Genomic DNA, 17,242 nt, shown 5'->3' with positions numbered 1-17,242 from the left:
ATATTTATACACATGTACTAAAAGACCCTTACTGTGAAAATTCCTTTATAAGATCCAGGGAATTCGAGTCAAATTTTAGGGAAGTGAAGTTCTAGATTGAACATTTCTACATAAAAAATCTCCACAATAATTTATACACCAGTAAACCAATCACATATGCTGGAAGATCCATTCAAAGAGAACTTCTTCAACAAAAATGTGGTGGACTGGGTCCCTGTATTTCCCTCAACATCTATGCATACCCAAAGACACAACTGAAGAGTCTCGGTCCCACCTCTGTCACCCTCCAAGGAACAATTCAGTGATGCCTGCTACAGGATGTGAACTTGTCATAATGCCAGGAAGGTGTCTTGTATTACACTGTGCAGCAACGCTATATCGTGGATTACCTTGTAATTCCTATGGAACTCCCACCTCTCTGTGAACCTCCACAGACCACTAATGTTGAGAACAGTGCTGCATGTGTAACTGCAAATAGTGTTTAATGATTAGTAAAAGATAGGGTTGGATACAGGTAAGTTTTGGCACAAAAGCTACTGAACTGAAAAACACTAAACTTAGATCCAGTCTGCAGTTTAAAAAATTATCTACTGGGTCGGGCGCTGTGGCACAGTGGGTTAACGCCCTGGCCTGAAGCGCCGGCATCCCATATGGGCACTAGTTCTTGTCTCAGCTGCTCCTCTTCCGATCCAGCTCTCTGCTATGGCCTGGAAAAGCAGTAGAAGATGGCCCGAGTCCTTTGGCCCCTGTACCCATGTGGGAGACCCAGAAGAAGCTCCTGGCTCCTGGCTTCGGATCGGTGCAGCCATCTGGGGAGTGAACCAGCTGATGAAAGACCTCTCTCTGTAACTCTTTTCAAATAAATAAAATAAATCTTTTAAAAATTTTTTCTTCTAAGGTAGATAACCCTAGGGTTATTCTGAAAATATTTTTAGAGTTTTGTGCATAAATCTGAATATATCAATCTTCAAACCCACAGTGATGACAGTCCACGTCACTATATCTTGCATGAACACATTCCTCTGTGGACACATTTTTTCATCTATTTAACTTTTCTATCTAGATAATAGCTGCCACTGATAATAAAGAGACATAGTTGATTGTGCAAAATTAGCCACTTGCGTTAAGATATAAACAAAAATTCTGTGATTGGGAAACAACACTACCTCAGTACCTTCTTCCACAAGGCGTAGATTATGACACACTTCTCCTGAATCATCAACTATTCCTCTCCAGGATTATTTCAACTGCATATAAGCATGTTGTTAACAGGCAGCTGTGTGGCCTAGTGGTTGAGACACTGGTTAGGATGTCTGAGTCCCGCATGCATTGCCAGGGTTCAGTCCCCGCTAGATCCAGCTTCTAATTCCAGCTTCCTGCTAATGCGGATGCTGGGAGGCTTTGATGATGGATCCTTGCACCCATGTGGGAGACCTGGATTGAGTGCCTCACTCTTAGGCCTCAGCCTCTTTCCATTGTGGATATTTGGGAGGGGGGTGAAGCAGCATATTGGGGGAGGTGCTCTCTATCTCTCTGCCACTGAAATAAATAAAATTTTGAAAAAAAGAAGTAAATACTAAATATGCTGTTACTTCTCCCATTTTTTTTTAAAAAGCCTCTTAATATCATCGTCCCTCCTGACACTGCTCATGTCTCCAGTAAAAGAAAATCCTTGAAAGAATTATCTACAGTCACTTTCTCCAGTTGCAGATTCTCAAGAACCTATCCTAATTGGGCTTTAGCTCCCATAGTCAGACACTGTTCTTACCAAGGTCAACAATAACCCCTTTGTTGTTAAAATTAAGGGGATTTTTAGCTCTCTCACTCATCCTTAGCTGACTTTGAAACTGCTCGTCATCCCTTGTCTCCCTGCACATCCCTCATTTCTTTCTTCTTCACTACAACTCCCAGTTTGTCTCCTATATACCTAGGCACTATTTTTCATTTCAGCTTGCACACATTCATCCTTTCTCTGCTTTCCTGAATTGACAGCATCTTAGAATCCAGCCCTTTGAATTCTTCTACATCCTTTTGTTATTTCAGAATCACATGGATTACACTTTTCTATTTGATAACAGCCAAATTCATATCCCCAGCTGAGGTCTCTGTGAATGCCAGACTTATACTTAAACACCTGCAAGGCAGCTCACTTAGATAACTAACAGCCTTCTCAAATTAAGTACACCCACTTAATCTCCCACAAAACCTACTATTTTAATTAACAGTAACTCCATATTCAGACCAAAACTTAATGAAATCGTATTTGCATCCCCTCTCTCCTTCCATTTACACCCTCTTCTCTCTCCCCCACTGCTACTAAATGGGCTCATAGGCCATCATTCGTCATCTGGAATGTTCCAACAGCCTCCAGTGTGGCTCCCTGTTTCTCTGACTGCCCCATCCTCATTCAGTGTATTGTCAACAGAAATCAGAGTAATCCTTCTACCATAAGAGTCAGATCACATACGGCCATGCCCAACACTCTCTAGTACACTCCCTAATACTCAGACGAAATGTTGATGTTTCAGCAATGGCCATCAGTAGATCTAATCCCTCCACCTTTCTGTTAATTCTCTATTTGATCTGTCTTTCCCCTCCCACCATCCCACTGATTTGTAGCCAGCTTTCTCCTTGAGGATCCTTGAACACCTCTTACCGCAGGGCCATCACTTGTGGTGTTCTTCCTGAGTGACTACTCCAGACATCTGTATGACACGCCAGAGCAATCGCTTTTCGGATTTGTGAACTATCACTTCCTCTTCGTATCACTGTAGTTGACTACTCCACCTCTGCCACTCTATCTCCCTTTTCCTTTCCTCCCCCTCCACGGTCCATCCTTATCACCTTCTGCTTTGCCAAATAACTGATGTATATATGGTCTGGTTTGCTCCACCAAGATAACAGAATGTTTTGCCTTTTCTGCTTGCTGATATCCCCACTACCTAACAGGCATTCACAAATGATTGTCAGCTGTTGACAGCTGAGGATCCACACTCAAAAAAAAAAAAAAATCCTCAAACTCTTAACACCTACGCAGGCCTAATTACAAGAATATATATTAACAAAATATATGTCTGGGAAGCCATGGGATTCCATTCAAACATGGCACATCCCTCCCCTACCCAAAACAGGGCATTAATAATGTGCCCTATAAGCAAAACATATTTTGTGGGGATTTTTTTTGACAGGTAGAGTTATAGACAGTGAGAGAGAGAGAAACAGAGAGAAAGGTCTTCCTTCCATTGGTTCACTCCCCAAACGGCCGTCACGGACGGCGCTGCACTGATCCTAAGCCAGATGCCAGGTGCTTCTTCCTAGTCTCCCATGCGGTTGCAGGGGCCCAAACACTTGGGCCATCCTCTACTGCCCTCTGGGTCATAGCAGAGAGCTAGACTGGAAGAGGAGCAACCAGGACTAGAACCCGGCGCCCATATGGGATGCAGGTAGAGGATTAACCAAGTCAGCCACGGCACTGACCCCTTATGGGGATTCTTGCTACAAGATTGACAAGACTTCTTCAGAGGCTGTGCACAGCGCAGGCTGTCTTCTTCTCCATTGATCCAACACCAAAAAACTTCCAGATTGCACCATGTAGTCTGCAATCCTGAATGACTTTATGGCTCCTCTAACCTATCCTGAGGGCTACTCCCGCTCACAAACAGCATGCTCTGATCAAGGTCAGCAGTGATCTTGTTAACTGCAAGGGGTGGTTAACCACAAAGACCAGTGCTAAATACTAAATGACCACAATGGGAAAAATACTTCGAAGTGTCCTCAATAAATTCACAGACTGTGGGCAGTTTTTGCCTGAAGGAGAGAAACTCCAGTAGAAAATGCACAGGGAATGTACAGGAGCAATTTTAACACACATTGTAAATCTCAAAGAGGGGACTGTATAATATTTCTCAAACGTGTTTACATAGGGAAACCTTTGGTCTAGGAATAACTACTATCGTCCAGTGAGATAACACATTTCACACAAAACAAGAATTGCCAGTGTTTACTGAATGCTTAACTTGGCCAACACTATTTTAGGTCCTTTACATGGACTGACACACCTTTGCAACAAACTTAAATATGTGACTGTTATATTACCATGTTTTCTGTAATCAATAAGAAAGCTACAGCACAGAAAATAAATAAAGATCCAAATATCTCACAACTAATAGCAGCAATGATGACATTGGCAGTTAGGTTTCAGAATCTGCTATCTTCACTGCTCCATCACTAACTATGGTCTTCAACTACTACTGGATTGAGACAACACACATGTTAATGTATGAGTCATGAGTCCCCCAGCCAGGAAGTCTTTGCTTGAGACACTGTACTTCACAAATACAGATCTGTACGTATAAAAAAATACGGATTTATGCATTGATTTCTCAGTGAATTCTGACAAAGTCAAGAACCATTCTGTAAGGTAATTAATGGAAAATTGACGTAGCAGGCAAAAATTTTTAAAACAAGATTTAAAATTCCCTGGTCATTGAATGTACAACTCGGGCTCAGAAAGCTTGGGGGCAGAGGAACTGGTGAGCTGCCCACGACTGTCTGAGCTTCACCTCCTGGTAGGTTCTTTTTCTGATTCCTGCTGTCCACTGCTCAGCATCTACACATGGTTGCTTCATGTACTTTATCCAGCTGTAGTTGTTTATGGTGCAAAGTATAATCCAGTCCTAGTTACTGTGACAAGGTTAAAGGCTTTTTTAATCCCCAGCCTATCCCTAACCACAGATGTTAACATTTACTTCAGGCTTTAAGAATGTTAGGGGATTGATTCAAAGTTGACTATGCCTGTGGTTAAGAAATGGATGATACTCACATATAGGTTTCAGTTCTTGATTAAACTAAATGATAATGAATCATATTTCATAATGAGATCAATGTTCCTGGCTAAAAAATCTCATCCTAAATTACCAATAAACATAATTCTAACTTTAACTTCACTTACTGTGACATTAATATCCCAGCAGCTTTTATTATTGATGTTTGAGATAGAAAATGTCTCCTTAAGGATCCAAGACATTAAAATTATCTGCATAATTTTACCTCACAAGTTTAGAACAAAGGAGTTTGATTTTCTCTACTTCTGCTTTATTAATTGAGGTATTAATAAAGCCCAGAGGACTTCACACTTGGAAAAAAATAAGCTATGCACACATACACAAGATGATTAACTACAATTCTTATAATTACATACTTAATATTATGATTTATAATAATACATTATAATATATAGTTTATCACAGAATATTAATATTTAAAAACAATTAACTTCACATGTTTCATTTATTAAATAATGTTTTAAATCTATTTATATTTGAGCCTTTTTTTCTGTTATAAAACATGTATATTCTTTTGATGGTAAAATTCTCCTAGGTGTGCTAATCTAAAATCACCTCTGGCAATTAATTAGTATGTTATATACAACTAGTTTCAAAAACTTTCACTGGAGACTTACTTGTTTTAAGTGAACACCAATGATAGCTTGAAGATTAAATTGATCATTTTAAATATTGGGCTGAAAAGTGTACTTGAATAGTTTCAGCACCCTTTTTCCTCACTAAAATAAATAACTGGGCTTCATATTTTATAATATTTTATTAACTGATGCCAATACTATAAACATATCACCAAAGTCACTGATTGAAAAGGACATTCAGAAATCATAATACACAATCTAAACATATTCACATGCTTACCTTTGTAGGTTAGCTTGAGCCGTGGAATATTTTGCTTAGAAGTCCCAATGACAGGAAGAAACAGCATGGTCATGGTTAGCATCATCAAAGTGTGAAAAAGGTGAAAATCCTGGCTTCCGAACTTGAGTCTCTCATCTTTATTAGCATTCATGATGAAAATAAGGCTCTCTTTTCTGATAGTGTTAATTTAATCTAAAAACAAGAAAAGCAGCATTCAGATAGCAGTCATCTCATTTTCCTAGACTTACTCTATTATAGTTTTCTGAATACATGTGGATTTGTTTTGCTCTTAGGGAATTGCTGCAAAGAAAATGAATTGGAGCTGAGTAATAAATTTCAAGACTGGCTTTACTCAGTAGAAATGAATGTACCACGGGGCTGGTGCTGTGTACATGGGTTAAAGCCCTGGCCTACAGTCCCGGCATCCCATATGGACGCTGGTTTGAGTCCCAGCTGCTCCACTTCTGATCAAGCTCTCTGCTATGGCCTGGGAAAGCAGTGGAACATGGCCCAAGTCCTTAGGCCCCTGTACCTGTGTGAGAGACCCGAAGAAGCTCCTGGCTCCTGGCTCCTGGCTTCAGATCAGCTCAGCTCTGGCCATTGCGGCCATTTGGGGAGTGAACCAGCGGATGAAGGACCTCTCTCTCTCTGGCTCTACCTCTCTCTGTAACTGTATCAAATGAATAAAGTAAATCTTAAAAAAAGAAGAAATGAATGTACTACTAGAAATTCAACTATTTTGTTAATTAACTATTTGATTAAACTATTTGGTTTAAGTGTTTTTTAAAGTCTTTTTATTTTTGTATTTGATTCCAACATCTGAGGAACCATCTTTTCCACAGCCCAATGAATTGATCAGAAAAGGCAGCAGAAGCCTGATCTCACTCCTCCTCATCCGCAGACGAAAACATGCCAAGCAAGCACAACCTCCCAAGAGCTTGGTTTTGAGTGTGTTCTTGCTTCCGACCAGAGAAGACATTTTAAAAGTTCAACCAAATTGGAGACAGTGGGTAAGATCAGGACAGGGCCACCAGTACAGATAAATGGTACGCATGTAACAACAGAATCTGATCTGTATCCTCTTCTATTTCACCCAGGGCAGCACTGACTAGAAAAGCAAACTATACACGAGAGGCATGTGTAAGAGGTAAAGGTGGTTACTGACCAGGTTGCATAAATAGGCTGACTTGGTTACCTCTGTGAAAACATGGCAAAAAGCAAGTAAGTATTTCAAACTAAGACTATATCACAAATTATAAGTCATACTTATTGAATATTACATGTTCTAGATGGCTTGTTTTTAAAGTACTATTTACTGGTTAAATGTGTTCATGCTAAGGGCAGCCATAAAGGGTCAGGAGTCATTTACCTCACTTCACAGATGAGAAAACCAAGATCCAGTGTTAAATAGTTCTCCCAAGATCACGTGGGAAGCAAGAGATGGATCCCAGTGACAGTGGGTAGACTTTAGCTAGAGTCTGCTTCCTAACACCTGTCTTTGAGTGCTTTTCCTTGCGATAAACTCCAGTGACCTTCAACTCCTGATGGTGTCTTCAGCTTCTTTTCCTTCTCCATTAAGCGACTGCTGTCTTTCCAGGAAAGAGCGCACAGAAAGGATCTGGCTGAACTGGCTGCCAGAGGCCCCAGTGCCAGCTTTGGAAGTTGTCTGAAGAGTTTTTATGCTTCCTTGGTGCCAGCTATAATCATAATAAGAATGTGCTGGACTTTTACATAATGTAATTACTTAATATTTAAAATAAATATTTTATGCTTAGGATTTTTGAAGGGTCAAACAATAGGTAAATTTTCTTAAAGGAGGCCAACTCTTCACTTTACTAAACTATCTCACAGAATTTGAATATCCAAGTTCCAGTTACACATCTCAAAAGTTAAGAAAGATCACATTTTGAGGAGTATTAATATATGTCCATCCTTATCATATAAGTAATTAAGGACAGACTTCAAATTTGTTGTTAAATTTCTTCATAGAATGTTGAACATGAATGTTTACTAAATTATATAATTATATATTCTCAATTACTTTTTTTTTTTTTTAACAGGCAGAGTAGACAATGAGAGAGACAGAGAGAAAGGTCTTCCTTTGCCGTTGGTTCACCCTCCAATGGCCACCGCGGCCTGCGCACCACGCTGATCTGATGGCAGGAGCCAGGTGCTTCTCCTGGTTTCCCATGTGGGTGCAGGGCCCAAGCACTTGGGCCATCCTCCACTGCACTCCCTGGCCACAGCAGAGAGCTGGCCTGGAAGAGGGGCAACCGGGACAGAATCCGGCACCCCGACCGGGACTAGAACCTGGTGTGCCAGCGCCGCTAGGCAGAGGATTAGCCTAGTGAGCCACGGCGCCGGCCCTCAATTACTTTCATTATCTTCCAAGACACCTAAGGAAGTACCACTTATTTTCTGTGTGTGAATAATTCTTGCACCACATTATTTTTGTGAACTATTATTATTATGTGAACTATTCTTCGAATAACTCTCATAGAAGATTACTCTATGTGCAAGTAACAAAGCTGACTTAGTCATTTAAGAATATTTTATTTAACATTCCACATATTTCATTCATATTTACTTGACATTCCTTGAACATTTTATCTCATTAGGTATAATTTGGGAACCAACAGGAGTGCCTCTGGCCCAAAAGATCTATACTAGCAGCATTCTTTTATGAATATTTTAGTTGTATATATTTAAATATAAAACATAAAGTCCTTAACTAACATATATAAAACAAAGTCTAAAATATAAAGAATTATATTATGTCAAATGCACTAAGAAACCATGTTAATGTTATTGCATGAAAGGAGACATGAGCTGGTCTACAGAAAAAGAAACTGATTACACCTGAATTAAGAAATGCATTTTGCAACTTTGTAGTTCCTCACTTACACCAGTAAAAATTGACTTACAGATTCTCCTTAAAGGCTTGCAGGATTATATTTCTGTATTTACTTACAGATATTATTTACATAACATGCAATTATATATTTAAATATATAGTCACATGTACACATTTCTATATATTCTTATCAGTCATTAATTATTAGTCATTAATACCATAGCAAATCTCCAACCATTTATTAAGGTAAGTAAAAAGAAAGATTCTTTTCTGAAAGGAGTTTCTGATTGTATATAATTAAGTACCTTAACATAATTCTAAAATCAAGGCATCTATGAGGTGCAGTAGAAGATGGCTAAAGGAGCACTGTCTCCATTGAACAGGGCAGGGATAGCTTCCTGGGGGACACAGAAGAAAGGCAAGAATAGAGTTCCATAAAGCACTGGTCAAGCCTGCATGAGAGCCCGGCCGGCAGCACGACACTCAGAGGCTATACAGAGAAGGAAGAGAAGGCGAGGCAGAATCGGCGTAATCCAGGGGAGGGTGAGGGAAGGGAGAACAGGGGACACCAAAAGGCCAAGTGAGCCGACCCCAGTGTTCCTCCTGCCGGCCCTGGGACCAGCACTCCCAGGATTCCCACAGCGCGTCGCCGTGTACTACCGCTGGCACCGGATGGTACTGCCACCATGATGCGGATGCCGTTCACTTTCACCAGTGCTCTTCTAACCCGCTTTCCTGTTGCCTTGACTTTCTGCTACACCCACATGTTAGCAGACTCTGCTATCTGACTGAGGCAAAACCACAGCCTCACTATGCAAACATGCATTCTCCCTCCTCCCCACACCCTCCGGAAGAAGTGAGAGGCAAACTCAATGTAGACACTGAGCATGTTAAATTTCTCATTAGGCTTTAGCTTTTCCTGAGCTTCTGGACATCTGAAAAACTATTTTTTCATGACAAGTAACAATGCGTGTAATGTGAACGCATGTTTATATGCATACGCAAAAAGAGAGGGAACTTTCCATGTGTGCATTTTATTAGCAATAATGACCTCAGTACAGGACATTTCCTGGAAATTAATGACTAGTTGGGGTTAATGGCCCTTGGCTATGTATTGAGATATCTACTCCTCCAACTGGTCATTAATCGCTAGGACATGCCCTATGCCTCCAACACCGTAAGTTAAAAAGATTGATGTTTTCATTTTCCATGAACAGTAGTCATACTGTTCCTTGTAACCCAACTCATTAATATTGTCAAGTAAGTTAAAAATCAAAGTACTGCTTGCTTTACCACCATGACATTCTGATAAGTGGCTACACGTGCTGAAACATATACCGATGGGACGAAAGGAAATAAAGCAAAAGTCCTGAAACTGGTACAACTTCAAAAACAAAATCCTGACTTTGGGGCTATAAAACATTCACTCTCTACAGTCTGCTGCTCCCGAGTCTGTTTTTCTTTCCAACAATCTTTTGAATTCAATAGTTAATCTTTTAATTGAGGAAATTTATTGGGTCAAATGTCTTGCCGACAACCTCTCCACTAACCTATTGCTGGTTTGCTGTCTTCCAGGCATGTGTGTATGCTCTGCATGTGCTTACATGAGAACGTGTCCTGCATCTGGGAGGAATCATGGACAGAAGTAGGTGTGATTTAACCCGAAGTGGGTGGACTTGGGGAACTGCACAGGTTATACTGCATGCTACTGTCTGTAACAAGCTCGACCTGGAGCCAATTAACCGCGTGTAATCTATTCCAGATGTTCTCTGGGACAAACAGCACTCTTGGGGATCCTCAGATGTGGAGCCAATAGGGAGTGTTCTGATTATGAGAGGCTTTTACACACTGTTCCACTAAATCAGAGATCCAATGCATAACCTAACACTCAAGGAGGCCTTGTGCCTTTTCCCTAAGGAAACTACAGAGTCCAGAGCTTATTAGACGGATGGCAACTGTCAAAAAATGTATTTGAGGAGCAGGAGATATACTATTCTATATACGGACTACTTCATTGATTTGCCTTTTCATTTCTATTTGTTCCAATACTCATCAAGGCAGGACAATGTGCTGTTAAAAAGTGGAAAAACTAGCATCTATGCATGAGTCAAAAGTGAAAATAGTTGTACACAATTAAGTCTTCACACATGAAAACCTAGAACACCTCTTAGGTGTGTGTTTGGAGATAAGTAAGCTGAAGGAAGGAAAAAGAATCTTTGATTAATTTTATAAAGTTATATTTGTTCTTCATACCTCAGTGTGTACATGAGGTCACCTGAGAACTTTTTGCCCAATTCAGGAGACACAAGGTGCTATGACCACACACAGCTTCAAAGCAATAATTGCAAATCTCACTTTGGTCAAATTGCAGCTTAGATATTTAAGCTACTGTTGAAATAGATAGATTTTCTATAGGTTGCACAAGACAGATCAATTATTGGTAACGTTACTTCATGGGATAGCTGTGGGTGAGAAACCAAACGGCAATTATAGAAGAAATGTGAGAATCAAAGTAATACAGACAAACTAATGGGAGACTGTGGTTGCCGAGGGCTGTTAAGGGAATCCATTGATCAAATGCAAACATATCAAAGCAGGTTGCAAGTGGTATGTAAGAAGGTCCAGGGGAATGAAACTTGCAATGCTAGAACTTTCATTTAAATTTATTTTGTCTCATCTTTTCAAAATGTTCCATTTGATTATTTTCTAATATTCACAACTTCTCACTTCTATAGCATAGTCAACAGTTCAGTTCAAGTTTATAGCACTCTTAGTAATGAGAGACTTTCATTGTCTAGTAATAGACTTCACTGCTTCAAATGTCCTAGATTCCCTGTCAACTGATATATTCCAGCATAGTCTGGAAGATCATCTGACTTTTCAGAGATCATGAAAAGCCTTACATTTGATTAAATGTTAATCTATTTCCTACAATCTTTCTAGTAATAGTGATGTTTTTTTCACTATCAGGTGGATGAGAGCTGAGCTTCAGCCTTTGTGAGTAGAGATCATTTATAGTAATTATATTTCTATTTTGTAGTGGTTTAAATATGATACTTACATTTTAAAACACACTGAAACTATACTGTTATATAAATATCTCCTCAACAAGGCAGCACTGTTAAATTTTTTTTTTTTTTTTTTTTTTTTTGCACATGAGTTTCTGTGCTTTTAGCCATGTACTTTCAGGCAAGTCGATTCTGGGGGACTTTACACCTAATGAATTCAATAGAAAATAACCCAACAGTGGGATCTCACAGTATACATGTGCAACCTCTTGGACTTAATATAATGAGTTGCATTTTTTTTTACTTGAGCATGAAAGTAACCGTAAAACTATGTTTAAGTTGCATGAACATCCCAAAGAAATGAAACACTTTCAGCATCTAAACTGTTCAAATAATCAATACCTTTACTAAAAAAAAGTACTGTAAATGATTTTATCAATAATCATGTTTCTTAAACTAAATCGCATATTGATTTTCTATTTAAAGAAGAGAACTGGTAGTTACCAACTTGTGGGATCAGAGAAAGAAAGAGTGTTTAGTATTGCAATCATAATGTTTACTTATTGATATGTGTTTAACAATTGGTTATCTATAAATTGTTTGAGTCCTTTTATTTTTTATAAATATCACTACTATTAAAACTAAGTGATACTTTTGCAAAGATCTCAAAATCTTAGTTTCTTTCTGTGATCCACGTTTTTTTTTTATTAATTTGGAAGTTATGTACCCAGAAAAGTTTGTGCAGGCTTTATAATATTTATCTAATATTTCTGTCAATGTAGGCAATAAATGGATTTGATTCTTCCCAAATAACTGATTCTGAAAAATAAAGTGTACAGATTATGCCATTTGCAAACAAGTTTAGGGGACCCATGGTCTCTCTACCAGCAGATACAACTGTTCACCTACAAACTTGTCTTTCAAAGCAGCACAGCTATCTCCTAATACTTTAAAATATTATCACTGTGCCCGCTTCAGCCAAACTTGCTGCCTAAGTTCCCAATAAAACAACTTCACGTAAAACTTTAAAATCAAGCTGGCATATACATTGGTGAATATGTGTAATACCGATTGGAGATGTTTATGAATAGAATCAAGTCTCTGCTACTGTCTTTGCCAGAAAGACTATTAGCACCAAAGTGGAAACAAGGAACTGACACAAACTTGTGGACTCTGTGAAACGTAAGAATACGAATTTACAGAGCTGGCACTGTGGCACAGTAGGCTAAGCCTCTGCCTAAGGCACCAGCATCCTATATGGGCACCAGTTTGTGTCCCGACTGCTTGTCTTCCAATCCAGCTCTCTGCTTATGGCCTGGGAAAGCAGTAGGTGATGGCCCAAGTGCTTGGACCCCTGCACCGATGTGGGAGTCCCGGAAGAAGCTCCTGACTCCTGTCGCTCCCCCTCTTCGTGGAGGAACGACACAGGACCCCGCGCTGTTCTTTCGTCTGCTCGGCCCTCCCCGGGTTTGCTGCTGGTTCTTCCCGGGTTGGCTATAGACCCTTCCACCTCCGTGGAAGGGCGGTTCCCCCTGCCACATTCCCCACTTCCGCGGGGGAGCGGCACACCGCCGGCCAGCTCTCTTGGGGGCTGCACAGGTGTTCCTTCAGATGTTCCCCTTAGATGTTCCTGGTGCATGCTGTCTCTCTCCTCCTTTATAGTCCTCTTCCGCCAATCCCAACTCTGCTACCCACACGCCGAGTACGCTGCTCTCCTCCAATCAGGAGCAAGTCCTATAGTTTATTGGTTGAACTGGAGGCAGCTGTGTAGAAGCTGTTTTTCTCCTCTCCCAGCGCCATATTGTGGGGGAGCAGATGCATAGAATAAGTCTTAATTCCAGTAACTTAGTCTAGTCCGAGTTGCTCCCCACAGACTCCTGGTTTAGGATCAGTCCAGCTCCCGCTGTTGTGGCCATTGGGGAGTGAAACAGCAGATGGAAGACTTTTCTCTCTGTCTCTCCCTCTCTTTACCTCTACCTCTACCTCTCAAATGAATAAAATCTTTTTTTAAAGAATATAGCTTATTCCAAACAATAGACAGAAATATATATTTCTACAATCCAATATTTCCTTTGTATTGGATCATGACATTATTTTTAATTATGCATCCATTCTACTTACACCAACATTATGTTTTCTGCTTCCATCCCTAGCCTTCACTTTTAAAAGTGGCATCAAGGGGCTGGCACTGAGGCATACATTAATCCTCTGCCTGGGGTGCTGGCATATGGGTACCAGGTCTAGTCTTGACTGTTCCTCTTCTGATCCATCTCTCTGTCACGGTCTGGCAAAGAAGTAGAAGATGGCCCAAGTCCTTGCCCCTGCATCTGTATGGGAGACCCGGAAGAAGTTCCTGGCTCCTGGCTTCAAATAGGCCCAGCTCCAGGCATTGCAGCCGTTTGGGGAGCGAACCAGCAGATGGAAGACCTCTCTCTGTGTCTCTCTCTCTCACTGTCTGTAACTCTACCTCTCAAATAAATGAATGTGGGAGTGGGAATAAGAGAGGGAGGAGATGTACAGTTCGGCACACGCTCACTCATACTTACTCCTAATGGTAGAGTAGAGATGTGCCAGGGGATTCCAGTTCAATCTCATCAAGGTGGCATGTGCCAATGCCATCTTGTTGGAGTGATCAGTTTCAGTTCATGGTTGATCAGGGGGATGGGATTGAGTGTCAAGGGGATTGCATGGATGGGACCAGTGTCTGCAAATAATTGATAGAATTACAAAGGAGAGAACAATCCAACATGGCAAGTGGGATACATAGCAGACTCATAGAATGGCAAAAGCCCTAAACAGCACTCTGACCCCAGAATCAGCCCTTAAGGCATTCGAATCTGGCTAAAAAGCCCATGAGAGTTTCGCAGGCATGGAAAGCCAAGACATTGTGGCAAAAAAAAAAAAAAAATGACCTAAATGAAAGATCTCTGTGAGTGAGATCCCAGCAGAAAGAACGGGCCATCAAAGAAGGAGGTTTCTTTCTCTGAAGGGAGGAGAGAACTTCCACTTTGATTACGACCTTATCTAAACAAGATCGGAGTTGGCAAACTCAAGAGGCTTCCATAGCTTTGGCAACTCAAGACAAGAGCCTCGGGTGATTACTGACGTCATAAATAAGAGTGTCAATTGCTACATCAACAACGGGAGTCACTGTGCACCTGCTCCCCATGTAGGACCTCTGCCCTTAATGTGTTGTACTATGAGAATTAATGGTAAAACTACTACTCAAACAGTACCCTATACTTTGTGTGCCTTTGTGGGTGCAGTCTGTTGAAATCTTTACTTAGTATATACTAAATTGATCTTCTGTATATAAAGATAATTGAAAATGAATCATGATGAAGAATGGGATGGGAAAGGGAGTAGGAGATGGGATGGTTGCAGGTGGGAGGGAGGTTATGGGGGAAAAGCTGCTATAATTCAAAAGTTGTACTTTGGAAATGTATATTTATTAAATAAAAGTTGAAAAGAAAAAAAGTGGCATCAAGATCTTTCACAAACTTTTATCAATGTTCTTTGCTTTCAGCTTTCTTGTCTGCCTAATTATGTTAGTTAAGAACTTTATATATTTTATACTTTATTGTTTGCAGACTGAGCATATGGGTAGGATTATGCAAAATAGTTATTAAGATAACTTTCCAACAAGAAAAAAGCATATTTAAAATAGCTACATTTTATGCAAGATCAATTTATCAATTACATTTTTATTGACATTGAAACTATGATCAAATATATTTTGAAATTCACACAAGGTTACAAAACATCATTGACCAAACTTCATTGTTAATATCCTATAATTTTGTATGAAATCATAGAAAATTTATATATATATGTCTGAATACACATACATACATGTATGTTTGTATATATATATGTATATATCAAGTTCAAAAATAAATTTTAGTTTATTGTCTGAGAACTGAAAAAATGAGAAAGAATTATCACCTAAGTGAAGACACTGCAAAATTAGATATTAGCTTAAAACTCAATTAGGTTCTGACAAGTTACAAAAATACTTGACTCACATGTTAAGCAATTCCAGATCCGTACAGATGCCAAGTCTTATTTATAATGGTCTTCAAAGTTATTATGTTTATAGCATCCATAAGATTTGAGACAGTCTTTCCCACAGCTTCAAAGAACTACTGTGCCTCTTAATAGATCTTCTTAGCCTTAATATAGAATATTAAAAGCACAAAAATTCTTTCTATTTTTAATAATTACTCAAATCATAAACTTGGCATATTATAAGTTTATGTAGGATGAGTTTTATTCTCCACAAAATGTGTGTTTCATTTAATGTTAATTAGAAATTAATAAAGCTAAAAATAAATGTCAATGTATTATATAATTCCAATTAGCATTATTGTAAAATTATGAAACCCTGCTTAATAAATAATACAGGTTTAAACTGTCTATTATATACTTTAATATGGAGAGATTATACTTTAAAGCATGATTCTATCACATTTTCTTTCAGAAGCACTATTCAACATACTAGACATGCAATGTAGAAGTATATGTATAGGATGAGTAGGGTACATGTCAACTCATTCTATCCGTATTGATTATGCATTGGGAAATGGTAAGTTACTCCTAAATACAAATGTGTAAGTTCAGGAATCACTCTCATATGTATTAAGAGAATATAAGAAAAAGGGACTAACTCTGCTTTGCCCAAATGAGCTGCTTAGTAAGTTCCACACTGTGCTTTATTAACAAAGTACCAGAAATTTCAGCTTCTTTATTAGGCACTGGCATTTCTCTAGAAACCCTCTGGTCTTCCTGTGGAAATGTTTTCCTTTGTTTGCAAGATTGTTCTGTTGAAGCCATGTGCTGAATATTTGGGCCACCTAATTCCCCCTGCACTCTCCTCACCCACCTTATCTGCAGTGCCCTATCTCTTAGTGCCAGTTTCCAAGCTGTGTTTAATCTCATCCCTGTATCTCCAGCTGTATCTGAACAATGGAACCCAAATGGCCATTCCAAAGCTTTCTGCTTTTAAACAGTGACCTAGTTAGGATAAGCAGGGGGTCCCTGACTTCAGCACAGAGCCACTCACAGACCTTCTCCCATTAGTTAATTTTGCATATCTTTTTCTCTTAGAGAAAATATCATATTTCCACTGAAGTTGACTTGGAAGTGACATAAACACCATGGAATAGATTTTAAAACACAACATTCAGCTCAGATAATCTCGAAATCATCAATAACTGACCTAATTTACTTTACCATGTGTTACAGCAAATGAGATAAAATTCTTCCAGGGCCTGGGCAGCCTACTGGTGAGGAGCTCTGGCCCTGGCCACAGCACAGTTAGGGTTGTAATCCCTGTTTTCAGTTGTTCAGCTCTATCCCCTGGGGGAATTCACTTAATTTCTCCACATCCAGTTTCCTCATCTACAAAATCCTATAAACTATGGTTGTTGTCAGAATACAGTGAGTTAATTAATGGACAGTACAGAGAATGCACATAGTTCCTTGTCTGGAAGATTAGCTCAGCGCTCTTCCATTTTGACACAACCATGATAGCAACCATTTCTTAAAAATAGTGAGTGAATCTGAAACTAAAAGGGACAGTGGAAATTCCCATATTCTCCCATCACATATGCAAAAGCGTTTGTGTTCTTTGACATTGAAGTACCCAACCCTCATTCTACAATGTAATTTTTTTATGC

At 39.5% G+C, this 17,242-nt stretch overlaps 1 protein-coding gene across 4 annotated transcripts in view; it reads right to left on the bottom strand.

Annotated features, from left to right (window-relative positions):
- The window catches only part of SEMA3D (semaphorin 3D), a 283,059-nt gene that overhangs the window by 210,671 nt on the left and 55,146 nt on the right, over window positions 1-17,242 (bottom strand). For 3 of the 4 annotated variants that reach the window (XM_017344335.3, XM_008261803.4, XM_002713842.5), the window contains exon 3: window positions 5,703-5,894. In XM_017344335.3, the coding sequence (XP_017199824.1) occupies window positions 5,703-5,853 (151 nt within the window). In that variant the 5' untranslated portion in view covers window positions 5,854-5,894. Of the gene's footprint in view, window positions 1-5,702; window positions 5,895-6,234; window positions 6,356-17,242 lie in introns of those variants that run through there. The other variant, XM_070059867.1, reaches the window with a different exon arrangement.

This window comes from Oryctolagus cuniculus, chromosome 16 (assembly GCF_964237555.1).
Source record: "Oryctolagus cuniculus chromosome 16, mOryCun1.1, whole genome shotgun sequence".
NCBI lineage: Eukaryota > Metazoa > Chordata > Mammalia > Lagomorpha > Leporidae > Oryctolagus > Oryctolagus cuniculus.
Note: the sequence above shows the minus strand (reverse complement) of the source record. Positions and strands in the feature narration are given on the sequence as shown.